This window comes from Tachysurus fulvidraco, chromosome 3 (assembly GCF_022655615.1).
Source record: "Tachysurus fulvidraco isolate hzauxx_2018 chromosome 3, HZAU_PFXX_2.0, whole genome shotgun sequence".
Lineage (NCBI taxonomy): Eukaryota > Metazoa > Chordata > Actinopteri > Siluriformes > Bagridae > Tachysurus > Tachysurus fulvidraco.
This window is the reverse complement of record NC_062520.1, coordinates 24128653-24151780: the sequence shown is the minus strand read 5'-3', so window position 1 is coordinate 24151780 and position 23128 is coordinate 24128653. Positions and strand designations below refer to the sequence as shown.

Here is a 23128-nt window from a genome sequence, read left to right as displayed (position 1 = left end):
TATTTTCAGGTCAGTAGGAGCAAATATATCTAACAACCATTTTCACTGGGTTCCCTGCTCTATTTTTTGATCTATGTAAAATGCATTGAACTGAATTGAAATGCTATTAATCCTGCTATTAGTGATTCTGTATAGAAATCACACACGCAAATATCACAGTTATTTCGAGGCTTTCTGCTGTGACTGTCAGTGCTCATTCTTTCACCATTTCCTCCCTTCTATCCTCTAAGACAGATGCGTGTAAATATGCTGTGTGAAATGCATATGCATTCTGCAGTGTGGTGTGAGCAGTGTCTCCATAATGATTGCTTTGCTCTGCCTACATTAAAAATAAATAAAGAAATAAAAAGGCAACAAGCAGTTTAATTTTTTCTGACCAGTTTTCACTTTGCAATAGGAATGCGACCTTTAGGACCTTTGTTTATTATTAGTCCTGTCGGATAAATAAGTGACGTGTGTCCATGCTTGATGGTGAATGTTGAGTCATTGTGCTTGGAGATGTTGAGCTACATGTCTAAACTTTGTCACAGATGCTCCGTACTGGTCTGCTGTCTGTACCTGTCCAGGGCTTACACTCGGTTAGACATCGAAGGCCGAGAAAGGTTCAGGAGGTGACTGTGGATGTCGGAGAGGTGGGAGTGTGGGACATGTCAGAAAAGTTGATTTCCAATTCACCACATCATCAGTGTCAGGTACCTGGTGGATTCTCAGGATATCTTTTAAAACCATCGTTAAGGGTTAATGAATGAGCAGGCAAGAAATTAGCATAAAGGTAGTTTAGAAAGGGATGCAGACGATGCATGGGTTGCAGGAGACTAGTCTAGATCTCCAAATGTGTGAATTAGTTATAAATAAACAGATCTAGTAGAATAGTGCTATGGAGCACTCGTGCTTGCTCCAGTTCAGGAAAAGCCTGCACTACTGCAGCCCTGCGCCCTGCTCCATGCTCCAAAATGCATTTTTGTGTACGTGCTGATCTGTGGTGCAAACACACACACACACACACACACACACACACACACACACACACACACACACACACTGGGCCGATATTTAATTGTAGATTTACTTTTAATTTTGTCAAGCACAGCATGGAGCTGTTGCGATTACAGTGAAGGTGCCTGTGTTTCTAGCCTTGTTGCGTAGTGAGTGTGTGTGTGTGAGTGTGTGTGTTCTGAAGGAGCAGCCAGGAAGCGCACTATCAACACTCATTTTTGGGTTCATATGCTCACTCAGTAGTAGGTTGGCAGGAAGGATTCACAACTCTGTCCACTTTTCATGTATTTTTCTCTCTCTCGAAACACAAAATTAAAACCTGACCTGTGCATTCCGGCTGTCACAGTTTTAAAAAACAGTGTGTGTGTGTAGTGTGTGTGTTGTGTGTGCTGCAGTGATGCACTGCGAATAACTGACAAGGGGACAATTTTGGTAAAATACTACGTCAGACGATAATAGTACATTATGGACATCATGGATTATTTTTTAAATATACTATAACTATAAATGTATATAGAATTCACATTTATTTGTTTATTTAAATGTATTGTGGATTATTTTGAGTGTGAAAGCTCGACTGTAGCTCACATTAATCCTTAGGGTCAGACCGTGAGATATTTTTATGATATGTATGTGGACACTGTTTGGTTTCTGTAATCTTTGTAAATGCTTTTAATACTGACCACAACAAGGGCTGATTAATTCACTTAAAGATAATTCATATGTCTACTGATAACTGCTCTGTGTGTGTGTGTGTGTGTGTGTGTGTGTGTGTGTGTGTGTGTGTGTGTGTGTGTGTGTGTGTGTGTGTGTGTGTGAGCTGATAAACCACAGAATTCTGCGTCATATGCTCATATAGCCGAGGTCAGGGATTTTCGTTCATGTAATATAGGATGCAGAAATCAGGGCATGAGACAGACACTCGGTGATGACCCTCTACTCAAACTGTTGATATGAGTAAGTAGTCAGATATGCTACCGTAAATATTTTATTCATTAATTCCTGCCAAAAATACAGGATTTGTGCCTGTTGTCATGGAACAGAATGGTAAAATAAACACAAATGCCACAGTTCCGGATTTAAATAATAAAGCCACTTTAAATAGATTTCTGACCGAATAAAAGTCTGTGAATAGTTATTCCATATCATTAAAAGATCACATCATGGAAGAAATACTATGAAAATACCCCAATTAATTTGTTTATAATAATGATTTTATATCAGATGGTCATAATGATATTATATCAGAAGAAGGACACAACTGGATTTATAATATATATGCGTGTGCTTGTACACTGTCGCTTCCTAATTTTAAATGACATTCTGGTTTTGAACATTGTTTATAGCTCGTGCTTTATCCTTTTTAATTCTTTATTATAATGACGTTACTATGTCACAATACTATGTTATAATATCAAGGTCAAATAAGGTAGAAATAAAATTGTTTTAACAAGCATTCCTTAAACGAACAAATAATAATTATATTTAAGAACAATAACGACAATAATATCAGTAATAATAAATATATGTATTGTAATAATAAATACTTTAATAATAAAGCAGATTTGATTTTCATATTTTCAGGTTTCCAGTTTTATGGCCCGAGTGTAATGTTGCACATGAACCCTGGTCACAAATTATCTACATTCATGTCTCCATAAAGCCTGTGTGACATTTTGCAGAACTTGGCAGCAGAAAGCTGCAGAGGGATGAGCACGTCACCGTAAGGAAGTCAGGAGCAGATCAGTAGGAGGTATCGACGATACTCAGAGGTCTGCTATCGGTGTCATGTCGTAACACCAATCAACAGATAGGATGGAGAGAGATCTTTCAGACAGCCACAGAGTTTGATTAAAACAGTGGCAACAATTATTTAGTTATAATAAAACACTCTTTCCTATACTTATTTATAATCCTTTCTCGCACCCTTTTTTTTTAGTCATCCACCAGTAACTATAATGTGTGTAATGTGACTTACATTGCATTTTGGTTTTGAAAATTATTATTATTATTAGTCATTTCCTGCTTTTGTGTATCTGGTTCTCTTAAAGGTTTACGCCTGCTAACCAGCTTAGAATATCTTACTATATTTTTAGATTTCAGACTGTGCTTTCACAAATAGGTTTGCTATGAAAACAGATTTTTTTTAATAATTCTAATTCAAACTGGAGGCATAATCAGATTTTCTTTTTTTTTTGCATGAAAGATATAGCCACTTATGTACTTGAAAAAAGTGGTGTGTTTCCAGTTAAACAGAGCAATTGCCAAATAATTATGTAAAGTTACATGAATGCTAAATATGTTTTCCGTGAAAAATAGTGTGTAAGTGTTTGTGTGCACGTGGAAAGAGAGAGAGAGAGAGAGAGAGAGAGAGAGAGAGAGAGAGAGAGAGAGAGAGAGAGAGAGAGAATGAGAATGAGAAATCTAAATCAATTCACTTCAAATTTATTTGTGTAGCACTTTTAACAATGGACATTGTCTCAAAGCAGCTTTACAGAACCTAAGAAACATAATACAATATTTTTTAATCTTTTATGTCTGAACAATTAAGAATATATGCTTACGAATATGCTTAATGAATAGACTACGTCTCAGATAAAAACTGTAATTGGGTAATCTGCTTTTACATGCAGATACTGAAACACATGAGACATACAACTTACCAGAAAACGTGCTTATACAAAAACGACATGACAATGTTAAAGTCAAAAATGCAAAAGGTGGTCATCCATATGTTTTCTTTCTTTTTTTACGGTTGTCTATTTCTATTTATAGTATTTTAACACGTTTTCCCACGTCTGTATATCATTACATTTTGCACATTATCAGGATTTTGTAATATGTTGTTGTTTCTTATCTGTATGAAATATGGGACTAAGGTTAATAGCTACATAGCATTAAAAGGCCTTGTTCTTAAACAGTATCAGATATTTTCAGTTAGATTGTTTACACAAAAGAGGTGAACAATTAGGACTAGGTATTGATCAGAAAAATGAATAATAATAATAATAATAATAATAATAATAATAATAATAATAATAATAATAATAATAATAACAATAAGGTTATTATTATTTACTGTGCTTTTCTGCACCTGGTAGGTCCTAATTGTTCACCTCTTTTGTTTAAATAATTATAGGATTATTATACTGTATAATATTAAAATATGGCTTCTGGTTTGAAAAAAATACTTCTTGTTATACTATGCAATAGCATTTAGGTACTCCGTAATTTTAACTCCGTAGTTTTTCTGTATAGGTGCAAGTGTGATAGAACACAAAGATCAAATTTTAATGTGGTGTCACCAAATATGAAGTGAAAATCCTAGGCCTGAACAACGGAATTTCTTTGAAATTGTTGGAAGACAGGAAAGCAACAACCCACACACGTTATTTAAAATTGACTACCAGCAATTTCTTGATTAATACAACTAGCTACTACTACAACAGCACATGTTTATCTACAACTTTTCTATGTTCATCCTAACCCTGTTTATGAGCCTGGTATGGCCTATTTGATGATAGTAAATGATTGTCTCGTTTCTCAGTATGTGAATAGTGAATTGATTGTATGTTTATGAATCTTTATATGGTGTCATATCTATATCATATAGCTGTGAACTAATTTTTCCTGATCGTTTTCCATATTTTTCCATGTACATACTAAAAGGGATGTGGTAGACTAGTGGTTAAGGTGTTGGGCTACCAATCGGAAGGTTGTGAGTTCGATTCCTACATCCACCAAGCTGCCACTGCTGGGCCCCTGAGCAAGGCCCTTAACCCTCAATTGCTCAGTTGTATAAAAATGAGATAAAATGTAGCCGCTCTGATTAAGAGTGCCTGCTAAATGCAGTAAATGTACTAAAACACATGATCTTTTTCTCATTACAGACTGTCATATGGTGTAATAGCTCCAAAACCACTTTGGGTGATCCTGCTAAGGAACAAGAAGGAAATAAGTCCCAAAAGAAGATTAAGATATTTTCAGAAAAGTAAAAACAAGGTGGACTACTACAATAAAAGATGAGATCACTCAAGAAACCGAAAGGACGCTCTAACCTGTCCACACGGGCAAAGAGTGTGAGGAAAAGAGGAGATAAGCATGACAGACAATCACAAACTACACCTGCTGCAGTGTCACCCCAGAAAAATATTACATCCAAGTTGGACAGCTCTGAAGGGAAGACAGTCAAAAGGAGCAATACTCCAAACAAGGAAGGGCTAAAAGGGCAGATAAAAGGACTATCTGTGGAAGTAGATCAAGCTGAGCAAATAGTAGTGAGGGTCAATAAAATGACCGCTTCTGAAAACACTAGCTTAAAAACGCAGAATATTACCATGACAAACAGTATAACCAACAACCCACTGAGCACTAACATACCAGCCAACAGCTCAAACAAAAGCATCACCAATCATAGTCCCATCACACTGTCTAGTAGGAAAACAGCTACCTTCAAAGCCAGAGTGCCCAAGAAAAAGTATATGTATGAACACGGAACTGTCAGCACCTCTCCAGTCAGTCCTCCTGTACCTCCACTTGCTCTTAATAGCAATCACCTCAGTAAAATCTGTAACCCCATTAATCCTAATAGCCACCTTGTAGCCAATAATGTTGTAACAGATGCAGACAATATTATGTCTGCCAACATAAATAGCAACGTTTTAGCAGACAATAAAACAACCACAGAAGCCTCAACACTCAATTGTCTGGATAGGGGAGAAGTTGTCAAAGATGAACTTCCATGTATGAGAAAAGACACAGTTGAGCAAGTGAAAACCGATGAATTTGGAGATGCTGCCCCAAACTCAGCTTGCTCATCATCGACTGAAACAGCCAGTGAGAACTTTCCAGATCTGGAGGTGGTGGAGCCTTTTAATGTGCATCAAAGTTTAGGAACTACCTTAAACAGACCAAAAAGCCCACTAACCAGAGCACTATCCCTGCCTCCAAACCTTACCCAAAACAACCATAAACTTGAGCAGGAAAGCTTTTTAGAAATAGCTGAGGCACTGGTTAAAGGCCTTAAGAATCAAAGAGTGCTAGCACGTCATCAGAGAACAAAGGATAATATAGAAGGAGAAGATCCAATAAAAGAATGTGTCTTCATACGTGGTGTGGTGCGTGGGGCTACTAAAGAGCAGCTCAATGTAGAATTGCAGATTAATGGGGAGGAGATGCAACTTTTGCTCCCGTTTCATACATTGGTAAATCACCCAGACAAAACTACTGACCTCATTTTAGATGCCCCTCCACCAGGCAACGATCCAGTGGAAGTCGGGACACGTGTTTGTGTGCCTTATGGAGAAGATAAAGGGAAGGAATGGTATAGGGAAGGTGTAGTGTCACAGATGGACTCGCATCCAGCTGTTGCTTGCCCTTACAGAGTGCTACTACATGAAGAGAAAAATCACAAGGATGCAGGGAACAAACGAGATGAGGGGCAACAAAGAACTGGTGTTCAGGCTGTGTGGGTATCACGACAGAACCTGCGCCTTCTTGTCCCACCATGGGAAGGAGACGTGCAAGAGAGAGAAGAAAGAGAGAGAAGGGAAGATGTGGATGTAGAAAGAGAGATGTGTCAACTTAGTAGGGGAATGACTATAGGAGGTATAAAGCCACCACAGAAGACTACTGATATTGGTGGTCAACAGTATGAGGGCACACCCACTTCTTCATCTGCATCCTCGCCAGCAATTATGATGTCAAACAGTGCACTAATCATAGTAACTGGAAGAGACAGTCAAGTGTCTAAGGACACAGATAGAGACAGAGCAAGAGAAAGAGAGAGAGAAAGAAAGCAGCTACAGACTCCAGAGGTTGACTTGGAAGTTTTAAGGCTTAACCTGGCACCTCTTCAAGATGCAGTAGGTACTTTGGTTTCTGGAGTACCCAAAACAGTTAGACACAGCCACCACAGACAAATCATTTCAAAGCCTTCTGGATATTCAAGTCCCATTTCAGTTGTCCGAGGTCTTGCTGGCACTTCCTTGGGAACCCACCTGACTGGTCCTCTATCAGGCAGCCCACAGCCCCCGGCTTCTTCAGCTTTTGTTGGAACTGATGGACTTCATTTGCAGACCCACCCTTCAACTGTGCCTCCCTCACCTAGCTCAAAAGGTTTGCTTACAATCTTGGATAAAAGCTCCACTGCTTCACAGAATTCTGCTCCTATCCCAGGGAGTTCTGCTTCCTCCTCAGCTTCCTCCTCTCGATCACGAACTCCACTTTCTGCAGCTCAGCAAATATATAAGAAAGGTGACGTGGTGTGCACACCCAATGGTATACGCAAGAAATTTAATGGAAAGCAGTGGCGTCGTTTGTGTTCGAAGGATAGCTGCATGAAAGAGTCACAACGTAGGGGCTACTGCTCTCGACATCTCTCAATGCGCACTAAAGAGATTGAAGGATCAGTAGGAGAGAGAGAGCTAAAGAGAGGTGGAGGGAGCAGTTCAGGTACTGCAACCCCTTCAGACTTGCGGGGCAGGACTAGCAGTGAGTTTGACTGGGAGGAGACATCACGGGACAGTAGTGAAACCAGCAGTCGGGGAACTGACTCACGACCACGTCTTGTTCTTCCATCACTTCTGCCACAGGATTTTTCACGTTTTGACTTTGATGAATGTGAGGCTGCTACTATGCTCGTGTCTTTGGGGAGCTCACGTTCAGGGACACCTTCATTTTCTCCTATATCAAACCAGTCACCTTTCTCTCCAGCTCCCTCTCCCGCCCCTTCTCCACTTTTTGGTTTCCGTCCTGCCAACTTCAGCCCTATTACAACTTTAACAGTCTTACCTCCTCGTCGCCACCGACAAACAAGTGGTACTTGCAGCTCCAAGCTTAGTACCTTAATGGCAGAGAAAGATAGGGAAAAACTTGCACCTGGCATTGTACCATCTTTCCAAACCAGCTTAACGTTTACTGTACCTGTAAGTCCTAACAAACATAAATCAGATACCTCACAACCCACAGCTCTTGTTATGCAGGATTGCACTAAACTTGAAGTGGACAACAACACAGGAGATCTCTCCTTAGGAACTTCCTTTCATGTACTTTCTTCTCAGACAACCACTTTTTCTCACTGCAAAAGGCCCACCTCATCCACAGCTTCTTCACTACCACCTTCTCCTTTAACCTTAGAATCAGGGTCACAACGTACACTCTCTCAACAGATACTGCATGACTCTCCTGTAATTGTACGAAATCCTGAGGTTCCTCTAGCAAAATTTGCTGATTGTCCCCTGGTAAAGGTTGCAGATAAGGAGGGAACAAACTCTAAGCATGACAACTTGACTGGCGTTCTCCCTGGTGTAGGGTTACAGATGCCTGTTCCAATTAACGCTGCAGCATCTAATAATGGGGCAGTATTATTACATAGCCCTTCAACAACTTTGGTTCTGGTGTCTTCCATCTCTTCCCTTCCAAACCCCAACCCTACAAGTCTCACCACTCAATCCAGCCCTGCCATATCCTGCATATCGGTGCCAAGTCCTGCTCCTGAGTCTGCTTCCTTTGGATCAGGAGAACGAGATCATGGAAAGGGAGGAATAACAAAATTACAGCAACCAGTTCCATGTCATCCTGCCCCAACGGCTTTATTGCCACTTTTACTTCCTGCAGAGACATTACACCCAGTACCCTGCAAGGACATAATTATGGGACGTCCAGGAACCGGTAAGATTTTTCACTATTAAACTTTTAATTGTCACCATTTATTTTAAATAGTCTAGCTAGCAAGGTCCTTTTGGATATAATCATCAACGGGAAATGAAGGGTAGGCCTATCATATTATATTGATTGAAAACTGCAAAATCATTGTATTGTATTATATTGTCTGCTAAAATATTTAGTGGTATCATCAAACATTTGCCTTTGAAATGAAATTGTATCATGTTGAAGCCTGACGTCTTCACCCCATTTTGCAGATTCTCGAGACGAGTTACACATTTAGGAGTTGTGAAATTTGCATGTCAGAAATCAGACCTCAGATATAGACTTATCCACTATTTTAGTGTTTAATTTGTGTGTCTTAAGTATTCCATAGTTTATAGTTTGCACATTTTTCTTGCATGTTATGAGTTAGTTATATTATGTCCAGTACCACTGTCAGAACTATATTTATAATTTTATTAATCGATACTATAATTATATCAGTAATCATAAACAATTTTATATAACCACAGCAAGTCACTCAAAATAAGGCAATACATTGAAATAAAATATTAGACGTTTTATATGTACAACATCCGTTAAATAATTAAAATTAATAATAAATTGTTAAACATTGCGAGTATGTGTGCCCTGCGATGGGTTGGCACTCCGTCCAGGGTGCATCCTGCCTTGATGCATGATGACGCCTGAGATAGGCACAGGCTCCCCGTGACCCGAGAAGTTCGGATAAGCTGTAGAAAATGAATGAATGAATGAATGAATGAATGAAATCCAGTCGTGGCCTAATGGTCAGAGAGTCTGACTCGTAATCCTAAGGTTGTGGGTTCGAGTCTCGGGCCGGCCATGACTGAGGTGCCCTTGAGCAAGTCACCGAACCCCCCCCAACTGCTCCCCGGGTGCTGCAGCATAAATGGCTGCCCACTGCTCCGGGTGTGTGTTCACGGTGTGTGTGTTCACTGCTGTGTGTGTGCACTTTGGATGGGTCAAATGCAGAGAACGAATTCTGAGTATGGGTCACCGTACTTAGCCGTATGTCATGTCACTTAAATATTGCCTCTACCTATGTACACATTATTATTTAACTATTTAGTATTTCATGAATACACTTTGTACACTCAATTGACTATATGTGCATTATAATAGGATCTGTTGTATAAAGTGCTACTTTACAATAATATTTAGCCCTATTAAACTGAAACACATCTGCAGTAAATAATGATACTGACACTGCTATTAGAATTGTTCAAACAACAATATCTATATCTAGTATCTAGTATTTTATGGTATATGTATTGCATATTAATAATCATAATTTATAACAATTTGTATATTCAAATTCCGTTTGCGTTCAGAATTTTCTTGTTTAGTTGTTTTTCTTTCTTTTTTCTTTCTTTTTTTTTTTTTTTTTTTGGTGGCTTAATGGCAAGTGCTTGTGTTTAAGGGTGGTGAAGTCTGGAAAAATCTGAAACCTTCATGCTTGGAATGCACATAGATGATTTACATGCATTTGACACCCAGAAAATCGATTGAGAAAATTTGCGTAATCCTGTATATGAATAGGAGCAGCTTTCTCCGCATCTCTTTAGGACTCGGCGGCAACTCAGAATACAGAGCTTATTGTTTAGATGCTAAAGGGAAACAAAAAACTAAGCATCCACATATATAGACGGAGCTCTGATAAGAATAAAAGAATGAAATAAAAAATGGAAGGAAGGGATGAAATTACCATATTTTATACTTTATTCATAAACCGTTCATCATGCTACATAAATACATAAACTATTCCCAAACAACTCACATGATCTTATAAAACACAACAACACAAAACGTGATTTAAAAACGTGATTTTAGTTTCATACACAACTACAAAGAAAAAAACGCATGTGTACGTTTCCAACATACTTACGATGCTAAAATTGCATTAATTCATTCTAGTGAAGACTCTTTTCATATTTTTACATTCATGAGTCTGGACTGCTGTACACATAGCTGCTGTAAACATGATCAATACTTGTGGACATCATTGCATGATGGGTAGTGAGAATAAATAGTTCTTTATTACGTTAAATACAGCTGACTGTTGTAACACTACAGTATTAATTACACTAATTATCTATTCTATCTTTAGTGTATAACTTGCTTGTAAATCAATACGTTTTGCAAAATCTAATTGGATATTGTATCTAATAACTTACAATCTAACTTTACTTCCATTACATACATTCTCTATATGTTCAACAGTTGTACATGCAAATATTATACGATATGTAGCCCCATGCCATGATACTGCACATCCCACAGGGATGTGGTAGCTCAGTGGTTAAGGTGTTGGACTACTGATCGGAAGGTCATGGGTTCGTACCCCAGGACCAAGCAGCCACTGCTGGGCCCCTGAGCAAGGCCCTTAACCCTCAATTGCTCAGTTGTAAGTCACTCTGGATAAAGGTGTCTGCTAAATGCCATAAATATAAATGTAATGTACTGCCACCACCATGCTCAGCAGTGGTTATGGTGATTTTAGGCGATAAGCTGTCTTGTTTTAGCATTTAGCATAGCTTTTAGCATTATTTCTGAAAGGATATATTTTGGTCTCATCAAACCATAACACATTTCGCTACATGGTTTGGCCTGATTGTACATATGTTTTACTATATGCTTGGGTGTGTGGGTTTTTATTTTTATCTTACCCCATTGCCCACATACGTGACGAATAGAAGAGATTGTCGTCCCATGTAGGGAGTGACTAACGCTTGCCAGTCCTGCAGCTCCTTTAATGTTGCTTCTTGCTGTGTTCCTGGAGGACCATGGTGGTTGGAGGTGCATCAGCCTCATTAAAAAGGTGAGAGAGGCTGAGCGTTAACCATCCAGATTGTATAGACAACTAGTACAAATATCAGTTCGAGCCATGTAGGATCCTGTGGCCTAGCTGCTTAAGTAGAAAATAAGGATCAGAAGGGAGAATCGGTGAGAAGGAAGAGAACAGAACAGGTTTTGGGTATCGTGTCTAATCTGGTTGTCTGACTTGGCACTGATGAAGACACTTCACCATACTTTTCTCCATAACTGGGCCTTTGAGGCTCAGATACCGCTAGAATGAACAGAGATTATGTGAGATCACTGCATCAGCCACAACAACATACAACCTCAACAGATGTGTCATGGACCTGGTGAGAGTCTGTGCAAGGCGGAGAGAACTTTATGAGATCGTCTCATAAAACAATATCATCTAATGTGTATTGAAAGCCTACCAACAAATTTTTTCTATTACTTTTGTATAGAAATCGTAAAATATCTAGCAGTATTTTTATTGTACATTTAAATCATCTTTGATCATTGTTATCTGTTATCAGATAATCTTCTGAGTGGACTGAAGAAAACTTAATGGACAAATAGACTACCTTTACTCCAGGTATCTCCAAGGTTCACAGCTAGCATAGAGCTTTCACCAGCTAACTTATAGCATGGCATGGGCAAAGCCAGAACCCTTCTGGATCGTGCTAAGGCCAGGTTAAAGGTGGCTTTTCAACCAGTATGTCATAATAAGGCTAGATGAACCTTCCATATGCAGGTAAAGACATAGCATTTATCAGCACTCATCATCATATGGAGTTTAAATCTGCTGGCTGAGTGCACCAGGTTGACCTAGTCATTGTTGTGCAGTCAGTGCCAAGGAGTCTGAGTCAGGCCTGGTTAAGCGCCAGGTTATTTGTGAACACTCGAGGGCATCATGCGCAGACAGGCGCATACTGTATGTGTCTGCCTGCGTGACTACAAGGGGGCAGAAGGTGAAAAAAGGATATGAGAAACTTGCTTCTCAGTGCAGCAATAATGAAGAGATGGATTGATTCTACTTTCCACCAGAAATTACAGAAATTTGTACCCAGATCACAGATACCACAGTATTTGATCAATTCAACCTGATTGGGAATAATAAGAAAATCCAGTCAAACATGAATTGTGCAGAGAAAGAATTATTTTCAACTCCAAAGAGCCTGAGGTCTGAATATTAGAGACAGCGAGTGATTAGCTAAATGCAGGGTAGCAATGCTATGAGTGAAAATAGTCCGAAGGAGTCCAGTAACGTTCTACGACGTTCTAATGCTCAGAATATATAAGAAAAACACATTCACAAAGGGAGGAAGGAATGAGAGGAGCTGCAACATGAATAGCTCCATGTTATGTAGATAGACACACACCCAGGAAAGAAGGTGAACGGGAAGGATTGATATATGACAACAGTATTTATAGCAAACACTGTGTGATTTATAGTGCACACTGTGTCACCTTTTTGCCAGTGCATGAGGCAGTGTCCAGGGGTTATACCCTACCTCTGACAGTTAGGAAGGTTGTAACAGGACATGAAATAATATCGAAACATTAGTATACTAATTTTCTATAACATAAAATGTGATGTAATTGTCACAAGCCACAATTGTCACATTGCAATAAAGAATTGCAAAAGAAATAGACAAATGTAGGTGGCTAATTAAATTAAAGGAGTATTAAAACAAATATTTTTTTGAAATGGAAACCTGAGTAGCTGTTTGAACTAAAGCAAAAACGTATGTGGGAATGCTGCATTTATATAGCATTTATATACGCTGCAATATTTCATTGAAAAATGTCTATCAACCTTTATTCTGTGGGATTTCTGTCTGTAATCTGCTTTTTCAAAACCACTGGCAATACAGTGCACTTGTAATTATTATTATTATTATTATTATTATTATTATTATTATTAGAGATTTTCTTGCATTGCTCTCATTTTGATGCGTGGCTCGACACGACTCTGACATTCACTCTGCCCACAATCAACAATCCGACTGATTCCCTTCCGGTGATATTCATTACACTTCTTTCCATAAAGTTGAAGTTTTCTACACCTCCTTTGCAACGCTTTCACTCCAGCAGTCCCGTGAGTCCGATTTCAGCTCGTCTTCATAGAAAATGGATAGGAGACAGTGCAAACAAATTGCTTAGCTCAGCTACGGTGCGAATGTATCATTATAGTGATCGAAGCAATGCTACAAAAAAGTAAAAAGGATTAAATATGAACCTACACATTAGGCTGATAAAATTAAGTTGCTAATGAAAGAGGAAATCTCACATCAGATCCAGGATTGCAAGTAAATTGTAAATATTCATAGATCTTGTCAATGTATTTATTTGAAATATTAAATAGAAATAATACTGATTCATTTTGTTTATTTCCAAATCAAGACATTAAATTTGTCAGTCACGTTTTTTTGTAGAAACCCCCACTCTGGTTTGCCCAGAGATTTGTGTGTGTGTGTGTGTGTGTGTGTGTGTGTCTGTGTGAGACACAGTGTTGGATGAAAATTGTGTCTCTCAAGTCACATTATTTGAGATCCTTGTGAAAGAGCATTTCCTTTCTCCTAGTCTTCTTCTTCCTCTCTTAGTGCCTCTTCATCTCACTCAGTCTCTACACTCTCATCCCCTCTTCCTTCTCTCCTTCCTCCATTTGATTCCTCCAGCACACTGTGCAGCAGTTAGCAACAAAAGCCGCTTTAGTTACTATTTTTATTTAAGTGTGCCTTCATGTCCGCTCGTCCCGTTTGGAAGCTTATGATCAGCCGAACTGGGACCGGCACGTTCAGCCATTCCACTTACTTTTTTTCCGACATGTAGGCACTTTGTAGTAAATTGTCTACAGAAAATGGAGTAGAACAACCTATATCACATGACGCCTTGATTTTCCTTATTCTTGAAAAGGAAACTATTTAGCTTTTTTTTTTAACTTCTTTTAAATTATATAATTATAAATTACAAAAATCCAGTTTGCTAAAAAAAAAAAAAAAAGGTTGCTAAGAGATGGAAAAGGTTACTGTGTGCTAGTATGTACGGATTGGAATAAAAAAGATTTGCAACAAAAAATTCTGTTAATTTTATCGCCAGTGGATTAAAAGAAGGCTAAGCTTTGCTTGTTGAGAATCAGTCATATCACGTGTAAGCGCTGGTTAAAAATTAATACACATATTCATCTTTTTTTTTTCATTACTGCTGCCGGTAAAGCACATAGTCAGTTTGATTTGTGCAAGTAACATCATTTTGGTCATGCACTAACTGGACAAGTTCAACAGTCATTTAATTAAGTCATTTTATTTGTTTCAGTACTGGATGAATCACGATTATAATCATCCATGCTGAAGAGAAAAAAAAAAGCACCACATTGTGTTTAAATAGACTTTCATTTCAATTCAAACCCCCGACGTATCTGTGTGAGGAAACTCGGTAACCTAGTGCATCATTTAAATTGTTGATACACAATGGAAGCTAACATAACAATACAAAAAAAGAAAATAATTGGAAATAAACAGAAGGCTTTAGCAAGAAAGTAAATGTTAGGTATCTGGAATATATAATGTTCAAGATTCCGCTCCGTTTCTAAGTTCTTTATTTAAAATTAAACAAACGTGTGATACTGAGCTTGTTACCTGCCTCGTACAAAAAAATCAGATGTCCCTGAAGCATGCGTTCAGACGACAGTCCGATGGATTCCATCTAGTGGAGTCGAAAGAGACGAACCGAATACCAAGAAACTCTGAAGTTTCTGTCATCATTTAAAAGATTCAGCTTTTCACTCAAATTGTCAGTAATATTATTTACGATAAATAAAATTGTACTAAATAAGAAAAGAATATAAATTAGAAGCATTGTCCCTAGTCCACTGTGTATCATATACATATATGTATATGCTAAATGTTTTCATGCTAAAAGGACCAGAAGTTGAAGTCCACTCAGAGTCAGGCTAAAAATCTAAAAGTCTAAAATATATATATATTTCACTGGTTTTCAGACGATACATAAACACGCTGTTGATCCCCACACTGATGCACAACTATTGATTACATTAATATTCATTACATGGATGCTCTTATAATGAATAACTCCTAAGTTAATATTATATTTGATATTTAATGGATGACGGAGTTGAACCACACACACACACACATACATACACACACACACACACACACACACACACACATATACACACACACATACACACACACACATACACACACACACACACACACACACACACACACATACACACGCACGCACGCGCACCCACACACACACACACACATACACGCACATATACACACACACACACACGCACATATACACACACACATATGCACACACACACACACGCACGCACACACATATACACACACACGCACAATGTGTAGCCCTATATATATTTTGTAATGTACTATAAATCTTTTATATCTCTAACCTTAAAATAATGTTCAAATAAAGTTCAGGTTTAGTTTAACACCATAACGACTCACACACTCTTTCACGATCACTTAATGTACACACATTCAAGAAACTTTCCAACGCTGTTCCTGAAAATATACACAGTTGTAGCAAATCTTCCTGTACTGCAAGTAACACAAAACCACAACAACCCACTATGTCATTCATGTAAAAAAAAGATGGATACAATCAGAAAAGCAGATTATTTTAAAAGGGGAGAAAATTTTTCGTTAGAAGGCTTTTTATCATGCAAGTATTTTAAATGGCCACTTTAAGAGAAATCTTACGCTCTCTCATACTTAAACGTGTTTAACCTGTTCAGCTTGACATTTATTTGAATGTTAGCAAGACCTTATCTGAAGAAAAACATTATTAAACCCAGTCATTTTCATTTTTTGTTCTGACACAGAAGTGTAGTGTGACAGCAAAAACAAGGCTACGAGACTTTGCATGCATCGATGATGAACTCACAGAATTAAAAAGTTAATTTATATATCTTTATATATCTATTAGAATAGAACGGTGCATGAAAGCCTTTATTATCGCCACATATACATTACAGCACAGTGGATTTCTTTTCTTCACATATCCCAACTGAGGAGGTTGGGGTCAGAGTGCAGGGGCAGCTACGATACAGCGCCCCTGGAGCAGAGAGGGTTGAGGGCCTTGCTCAAGGGCCCAGCAGTGGCAGCTTTGGATATATATATATATATATATATATCTTCAGTCGCCGAGCAACTTCAATGTTTTTTTTTTCTTTCTAATTTTCTAATTCCGAACTATATTCAAAACAAAAAACGGAAATGATTAAAAATGTTATATTTAAGATCCGTCACTATGTCTAGGTTTCTATTTGAAATGTAAGCAAATGAGTGCTATTGAGCATGTTAACCGCTTTGTACCAAAGATCAGATTCTCCTCATGTATAATCTCTTCTACTCAAGCATGTTGTACAGATGACACTCTAATGGCTTTGAGCTGAAATGGATCATAAGGTTTTGTATAAACTTGTAGAGTTTATAGCAGCTTGCATGTGTATATTGTCTGATGTGTAGAATGAATTCAAGTAGTTTTAACATTCTGACTCAGTTTGATACAGAGACATTTCGACAGTCTCATCTCCTCTGTATGTTGTTTATTCTGTGTTAATAGTCAATGCCGGTTCATACTTATAACCCCTGCACTCCAATTGACTCGGTGTGTTAATCTGTGAGCTCACCTCTGTTATGGGCTTCTGATGGAACTCATCAGAAACCATGTCACTGAAGGCATGTTGTGACTTGGATGCGAGCAAATAAAACTCATTTCCTCAAGGTTTAACAAGGCTGTTTATTCCGAGGCATCTGACAGAACACCGAGGGTGTGATATAACGATCTCCTAATACCTACAACATAAAGCAACATTCTCACCACACACCACACACATTCCTTTTAAAATGTATGTAATAAAGTCGACCACGATGCAAACTCTTGCCCGTACATGTTAGTTTCAAATAAATGGTCAAAGTAGGATTGTGACTAGAGTACTAAAAATAATGGAAGATGTATAGGTTACAGAATGTACTATAGCTGGTGTATGTGTGTGTATGTCAGAGAGGGAGAGCGCGAGAGAAAGAGAGAGGGAGATCACACGGTATCCTCTGTTGGCAACACAATATTTCCCTTATTTTACGAGTACCTGTGTGTGTGTGTGTGTGTGTGTGTGTGTGTGTGCTTTTCCATGTGTGTGTCCGTGTGTGTGTTTGTGTGCATGTCCCTGTGTGTGTGTGTGTGTGTGTGTGTGTGTGCGTGTCCCTGTGTGTGTGTGTGTGTGTGTGTGTGTGTGTGTGTGTGCGCATGTCCTTGTGTGTGTGTATGTGTGTGTGCGCATGTCCGTGTGTGTGTGTGTGTGAGCGCATGTCTGTTTGTGTGTGTGTGTGTGTGTGCACATGTCTGTGTGTGTGTGCATGTACACTTGAGTGTGGGTGTGTTGTGAAATTTTGCGAGGGGATTTGTGGCTTTCGTGTGTTTTGTCACCAGAAGAATATCAGACGGTTTTGACCTTGTGGGGACCTTTAGCTGAACCCCTCTGTGAAAATCTGTAGCTTTTAATTAAATAATTAAAAAGAGCAAAATCTGATTTTTTTTATTATTTTTTTTGTTACTGAGGTTAAGGTTAGTGTTAGATTTAGGTGAAGGTAAAAGCATAAATTAGCTGCATTAATAATGATGTCAGTGAAAGGTTCAGACGAGGAGGACAATGGTGCTGGTGGTGTGTGTGTGTGTGTGTGTGTGTGTGTGTGTGTGTGTGTGTGTGTGTGTGTGTGTGTGTTTGAGACTATACAGATATAGTTCTCTAATTACTGACTCATGAGAAAGCAAATTCAAACATTTTTACAAACATTTTCATGAAACATTTTTCTTAAATTATTTTTATATAAATAAATAAAAATAAATATACAGTATATACTACATTCCTGTCTTACTGTTGGCATAGAATTTACCCTCTGAGGTCTGTACCCTCTTTCCTGTTCTTCATACTTATTAAAAAAAGGAATACTTTATTATTTAAAAAAAGTCATAGAAAAAAGACCCTATTTTCACACAGTGTTTAAATCAAGGTGTTTCATTACAGATACAATGGATATATATATATATATATATATATATATATATATATATATATATATATATATATATATATATATATATATTAGCCTACACACCCAAATAACAGGTTTTTGTTATATATAAATGTATTAGAGTAACATGTACAGTGATCCATTCATGCAGTGATCTAATCATGTTGCAGTACATATATACATGTAGATACAGGCTAGTATTTCTAACATTGCTGATTTCCTGGGATTTTCACACACACACAATTTCTAGAGTTTCTAGAATTTCTAACAGCAGAAGACAACGTCAGGTTCCACTTCTTTCAGTCATGAACAGAAAGCTGAGGCTGCAGTAAACACAGACTCAACAAACCTGGACAGCTGGAATAATGTAGCTTGGTCTGATGAATCTGGATTTCTGTTGAAGCTCACACATGATAAGATCAGAATTTGGCATCAAAGCATGAATCTATGGACCATCCTGCTTTGTGTCAACAGTCCATGCTGGTGGAGGTGGTGTAACGTTGCCACACTTTGGGCTGATAAGGTCAATCAATCATCACCTGAATGCAACATGATTATTTGAGCTTTGTTGCGAATCATGTCTACAATTTATCTTCTAATGGCTCTTCCAGCATAATAATGCATCTTATCATAAAGCGAAAGTCGTCTCATGAAAATGACGATGAGTTGTGATATTTAGTCACTTTCCCAGTTGCCGGATCTGTAATCCGGTAGATCACCTTTGGGATGTGAAATAACAAGAGATTCACAGCATCGAAAAATCTGCAGGAACCGTGTGACGTAATCATGTAAACATGGAGCAGAAACTCTGTTTTCAACATCTTGTGGAATCCATGCCATGAAGAAGTGAAGCTTCAAACCAGTATCAGTGTTGTGTTCCTAATAAAGTGGTGTGTGTGTGTGTGTGTGTGTGTGTGTGTGTGTGTGTGTGTGTGTGTGTGTGTGTGTGTGTGTGTGTACACTTCATCTGCAGAATGAAGGCAAATAACACTGCCAACTTGTGAAGAACGGTAAACATGTTCACTTAAAAGTCCATTCTAATACAAAGTCTAAAGGCAGTTGTCGAGGTGTCACTAAACGTTTATGTGAAAAGCTGATGTAAATCTGTATAACACCGATTCGAAGGTTACGTGTCCTCACCAAAACTGTGTACGTGTGTGCGAGGGATAACGCAAAGCCTTCAGGCAAGTGTAAAGTAACCATAATAACCGATTACTGTGGTGTGTGTGTCTGTTCCACCCTAAGACCTTCTTGCTAGCACGTAACGGTAATAGTTATTTATTATACAAGCACATAGCGATAGGATTGACATGAGATTTCCATTATAAGTGAGCTGAGCTGCAGAGAGTGAGATAGGGTTCTGTTAACTATACAGCTGTAGCACGTCGGAGCTACTGAATATCAGAAGACTCGTGTTCAGATTCTGTTACCAAGGCAGCAATGCAAAATACGTGCCGTCCTCCCTGAGAAAATAACAAATGTATGTAAAAAAAAATTATGTCACACACAGGCACACACCCATACAACACTGCACAGCACTTCTATATCGCACACGCAGTTGTTATATGGATTAGACACTTCTTCTTCAGAAGACGAGTGTTTCCATGAAGCACACAGTGCAGACATTTTGTGTAATCAGCACTGCTGTAGCAATTAAAGACTGATTGTGGTGCACCATCAGGAGTACGACGTGTTACGAACCCGTACCTGTACATGATACCTGCTGCCTTATGACATTTGATTATAACTTTGTAATTGTTAACTGCTGCCAACAACATTGTGCAAATAATAGCCTTCGTGATTATATACCGTGCTGTATGTCAATGAGTCTCTGTTTTCCACCGTATAAAAGTTCTCTCTGAGTAAATCTGGACGTTGTAAATGGCAGAAGTCTATTTAAAACTTTAAATCTGTCCCCACTTGCATTATTCAGTTCACACATTCATCTCTGTCATTCGCTGTCTGCTCTATCTTTGTTTTTCACTCAGTCACCCTTCTCTCTCTCTCCTTTCTCTCTCTCCCTCTCTCTCCCCCTTTCTCTCCCTCTCTCTCTCTCTCTCTCTCTCTCTCTCTGTCAGTGCTGCAGTGCAGAATCCTCTGGTTTTTCAGTACAATAGTTCTGGAGAATCCTGACTTCACTGCCATAGCTCCCTTCCCATTAAATCGTCTTTTAAACCCTGTGTGGGTTTTATGATTTGCATCAAAGTTGGCACACTCAATCTGCGTGTTTAATCACACGAGATTCCGGATTCAGATCATTGTGTTTGCGTTACGTCCAACCCGGCGATCTAATGTTCTTATGACGCGTCCTTGTAGATTTTACACATGCCAGTGCTGCCACCATGTGGACATCATACGACATTACACACAACACGCTACATACAAACACACCATTTCATCCCCTGTCCCTTTTTAATTTACATCTATTTATTAAACGTACTCTTGGACAGTTCATGCTATAGAAAGTGACTTTACCATTGAGACGGGATACATCTGAGCAGTTGGTGTATAAGGGCCTTGGATACCGAAACCAACAGCTTAGCAAAACTGAGATTTGAGCTCACAATCAATAGATTGCAGGATTAACTATCATATGACACACTCCACACACACTCTATCCACAGTAACCATCACCTCTCCCTCTATGTATTATCCAATACCCTCTTTTCAGCACACATTAGAGACAAGACAGTTACAAGGACGTGAGAGACGGCTTTATTAAATTTATTGTCTCTATATATTTATATTGCTGATAAGAGTGTTAAATCTCAGAAATGAGGTCATATGCAGGCTTGACTGACTGAATTATTGGGATTATTTAATTGGTGTGCTCTTAATTAGATGACTAACATTACTTTGCTGTTTTTTTTTCCTTTTAAAATCAAAATGCAATGTGGATGATAACTTGTCACCCAAAGTGCCATTATATCAGTGCCTGTGTAACTGTTCCCATGGCGATAGTAAATAAGGGGTAATTAAAAAATAAACTACAAATTTAATTGGATAGATAACAAGGTGCAGAAAGTAGAAAGTAGGGATTACACTTTTAATTCACTCATCCTAAAAATATTTGCATCTCTGCTCAGGATGGAATAAAATAATTTTATCATCATGTTTGCGCTGTTTTCAAGAACACATTACATTTTTGATTGCCCTTATTTGTGACAGTGTTTTTTTTTTAATGCAAACACAAACAAGGAACATAAAGAGTTTGAGTGATTTAAGGGTTTCAGTTTGTTTTCAGCAGTGAAAGGGTTAAAAAGTTGTTTACTACACTCGGTCTCAGCTTGAGGTCGTTCGTCCTGGCCTGATTGGCTGAAACTAAGAGCTTCAAACAAGCTCATTGGTCAGGATTAAGACTCAAAAGCATAGTCTTGTGAACTGCCCATAGCTGAAAATGCTTGTCATTGTTAGATGGTGCACATTGACATATTTGAGGGCCCATCAAATGACTATATATAATATATTTATAATATAATATAATATAATATAATATAATATAATATAATATAATATAATATAATATAATATAATATAAATACATATAATCAAATAAAACACATGTGTTTTGTAGCAATGTCTACTTTTCATTTCAATCTCATCCAACGAGAGCAGCTGTGTTTTCACAACTTGTTTTCTCTTCTACCCCTCCCTGCACTTCTCTCCTCAGAATGACTCTTGTTCTATTTTTACTCGCCTGACTCGCACTCTTTCCCCTTCCCACCCATTTTTTCCCCTCTCTTTCTCTCAAGCCTTTACCTTTAGCTCTGATTTTAGTAATAAATATTTGTACGTTTCTGTAAGAGTAAATTGTATCTAGATCCCATTTTGAAACTAATTATTTTGTGTACATCTATATAAAATGTTGCACGTGGAATAACGTGTTATACTTTGTCTCGGATAAAAAATGCGTGTGGAAAATGTAGTCATAGTTTGGCAACGTACATACACACATACTCCACTCCATAGTGTGAGTATTTGTAGTGGCACTGACTGATACTGGGCCCAGGGCCAAGGCCGCATTGCCCTCTACAAACAGCTTGGTCTTTCAGCACTCTCATACCTAACTGAAACCCACGCATGCTTGCACACTCTCACACACAGCGAGCATGCTTTTATCATGCAATAGAAACACTGTGTGTACTCATATCAGACTTTTCGGACAGTAATCAGGTGAAATAATCATTATTTTGACCTCAGATAATTCGGCAAAAACCCGAGCATACATTCTCACTACATGTGCTTCAGCTTAGCCCTCTAAAAAGTATCTAGCGAGTCATTTAGCTGCATAAAGGAAATTTGATACTACTTGCAATCTAACTCAGAAACACTGTGATGTTTAAAACCTGGAACCTTTCCATTTTTATTTCTGTCTCTTGTGTTTATTTGTTTGTACACAGTGCTTTACCTAATACTATTGGGATTTAGTGTCACCGTGTAATACCATGTACTGTGTATACCATGCATGGTATCGATTAGCTGTGGCAGATATAAGTGAATATGGGTTTCTGTTCTGACTGTAATGCTGCACTTTAATGTACATTTTGTTTTGGTGT

The 23128-nt window shown here is 38.2% G+C and overlaps 1 protein-coding gene across 2 annotated transcripts in view; it reads left to right on the top strand.

Annotated features, from left to right (window-relative positions):
* The window catches only part of cicb (capicua transcriptional repressor b), a 43270-nt gene that overhangs the window by 1245 nt on the left and 18897 nt on the right, over positions 1 to 23128 (top strand). For both annotated transcript variants that reach the window (XM_047810755.1, XM_047810754.1), the window contains exon 2: positions 4887 to 8667. In XM_047810755.1, coding sequence (XP_047666711.1) covers positions 5019 to 8667 — 3649 coding nt within the window. In that variant the 5' untranslated portion in view covers positions 4887 to 5018. The remainder of the gene's footprint in view (positions 1 to 4886; positions 8668 to 23128) is intronic.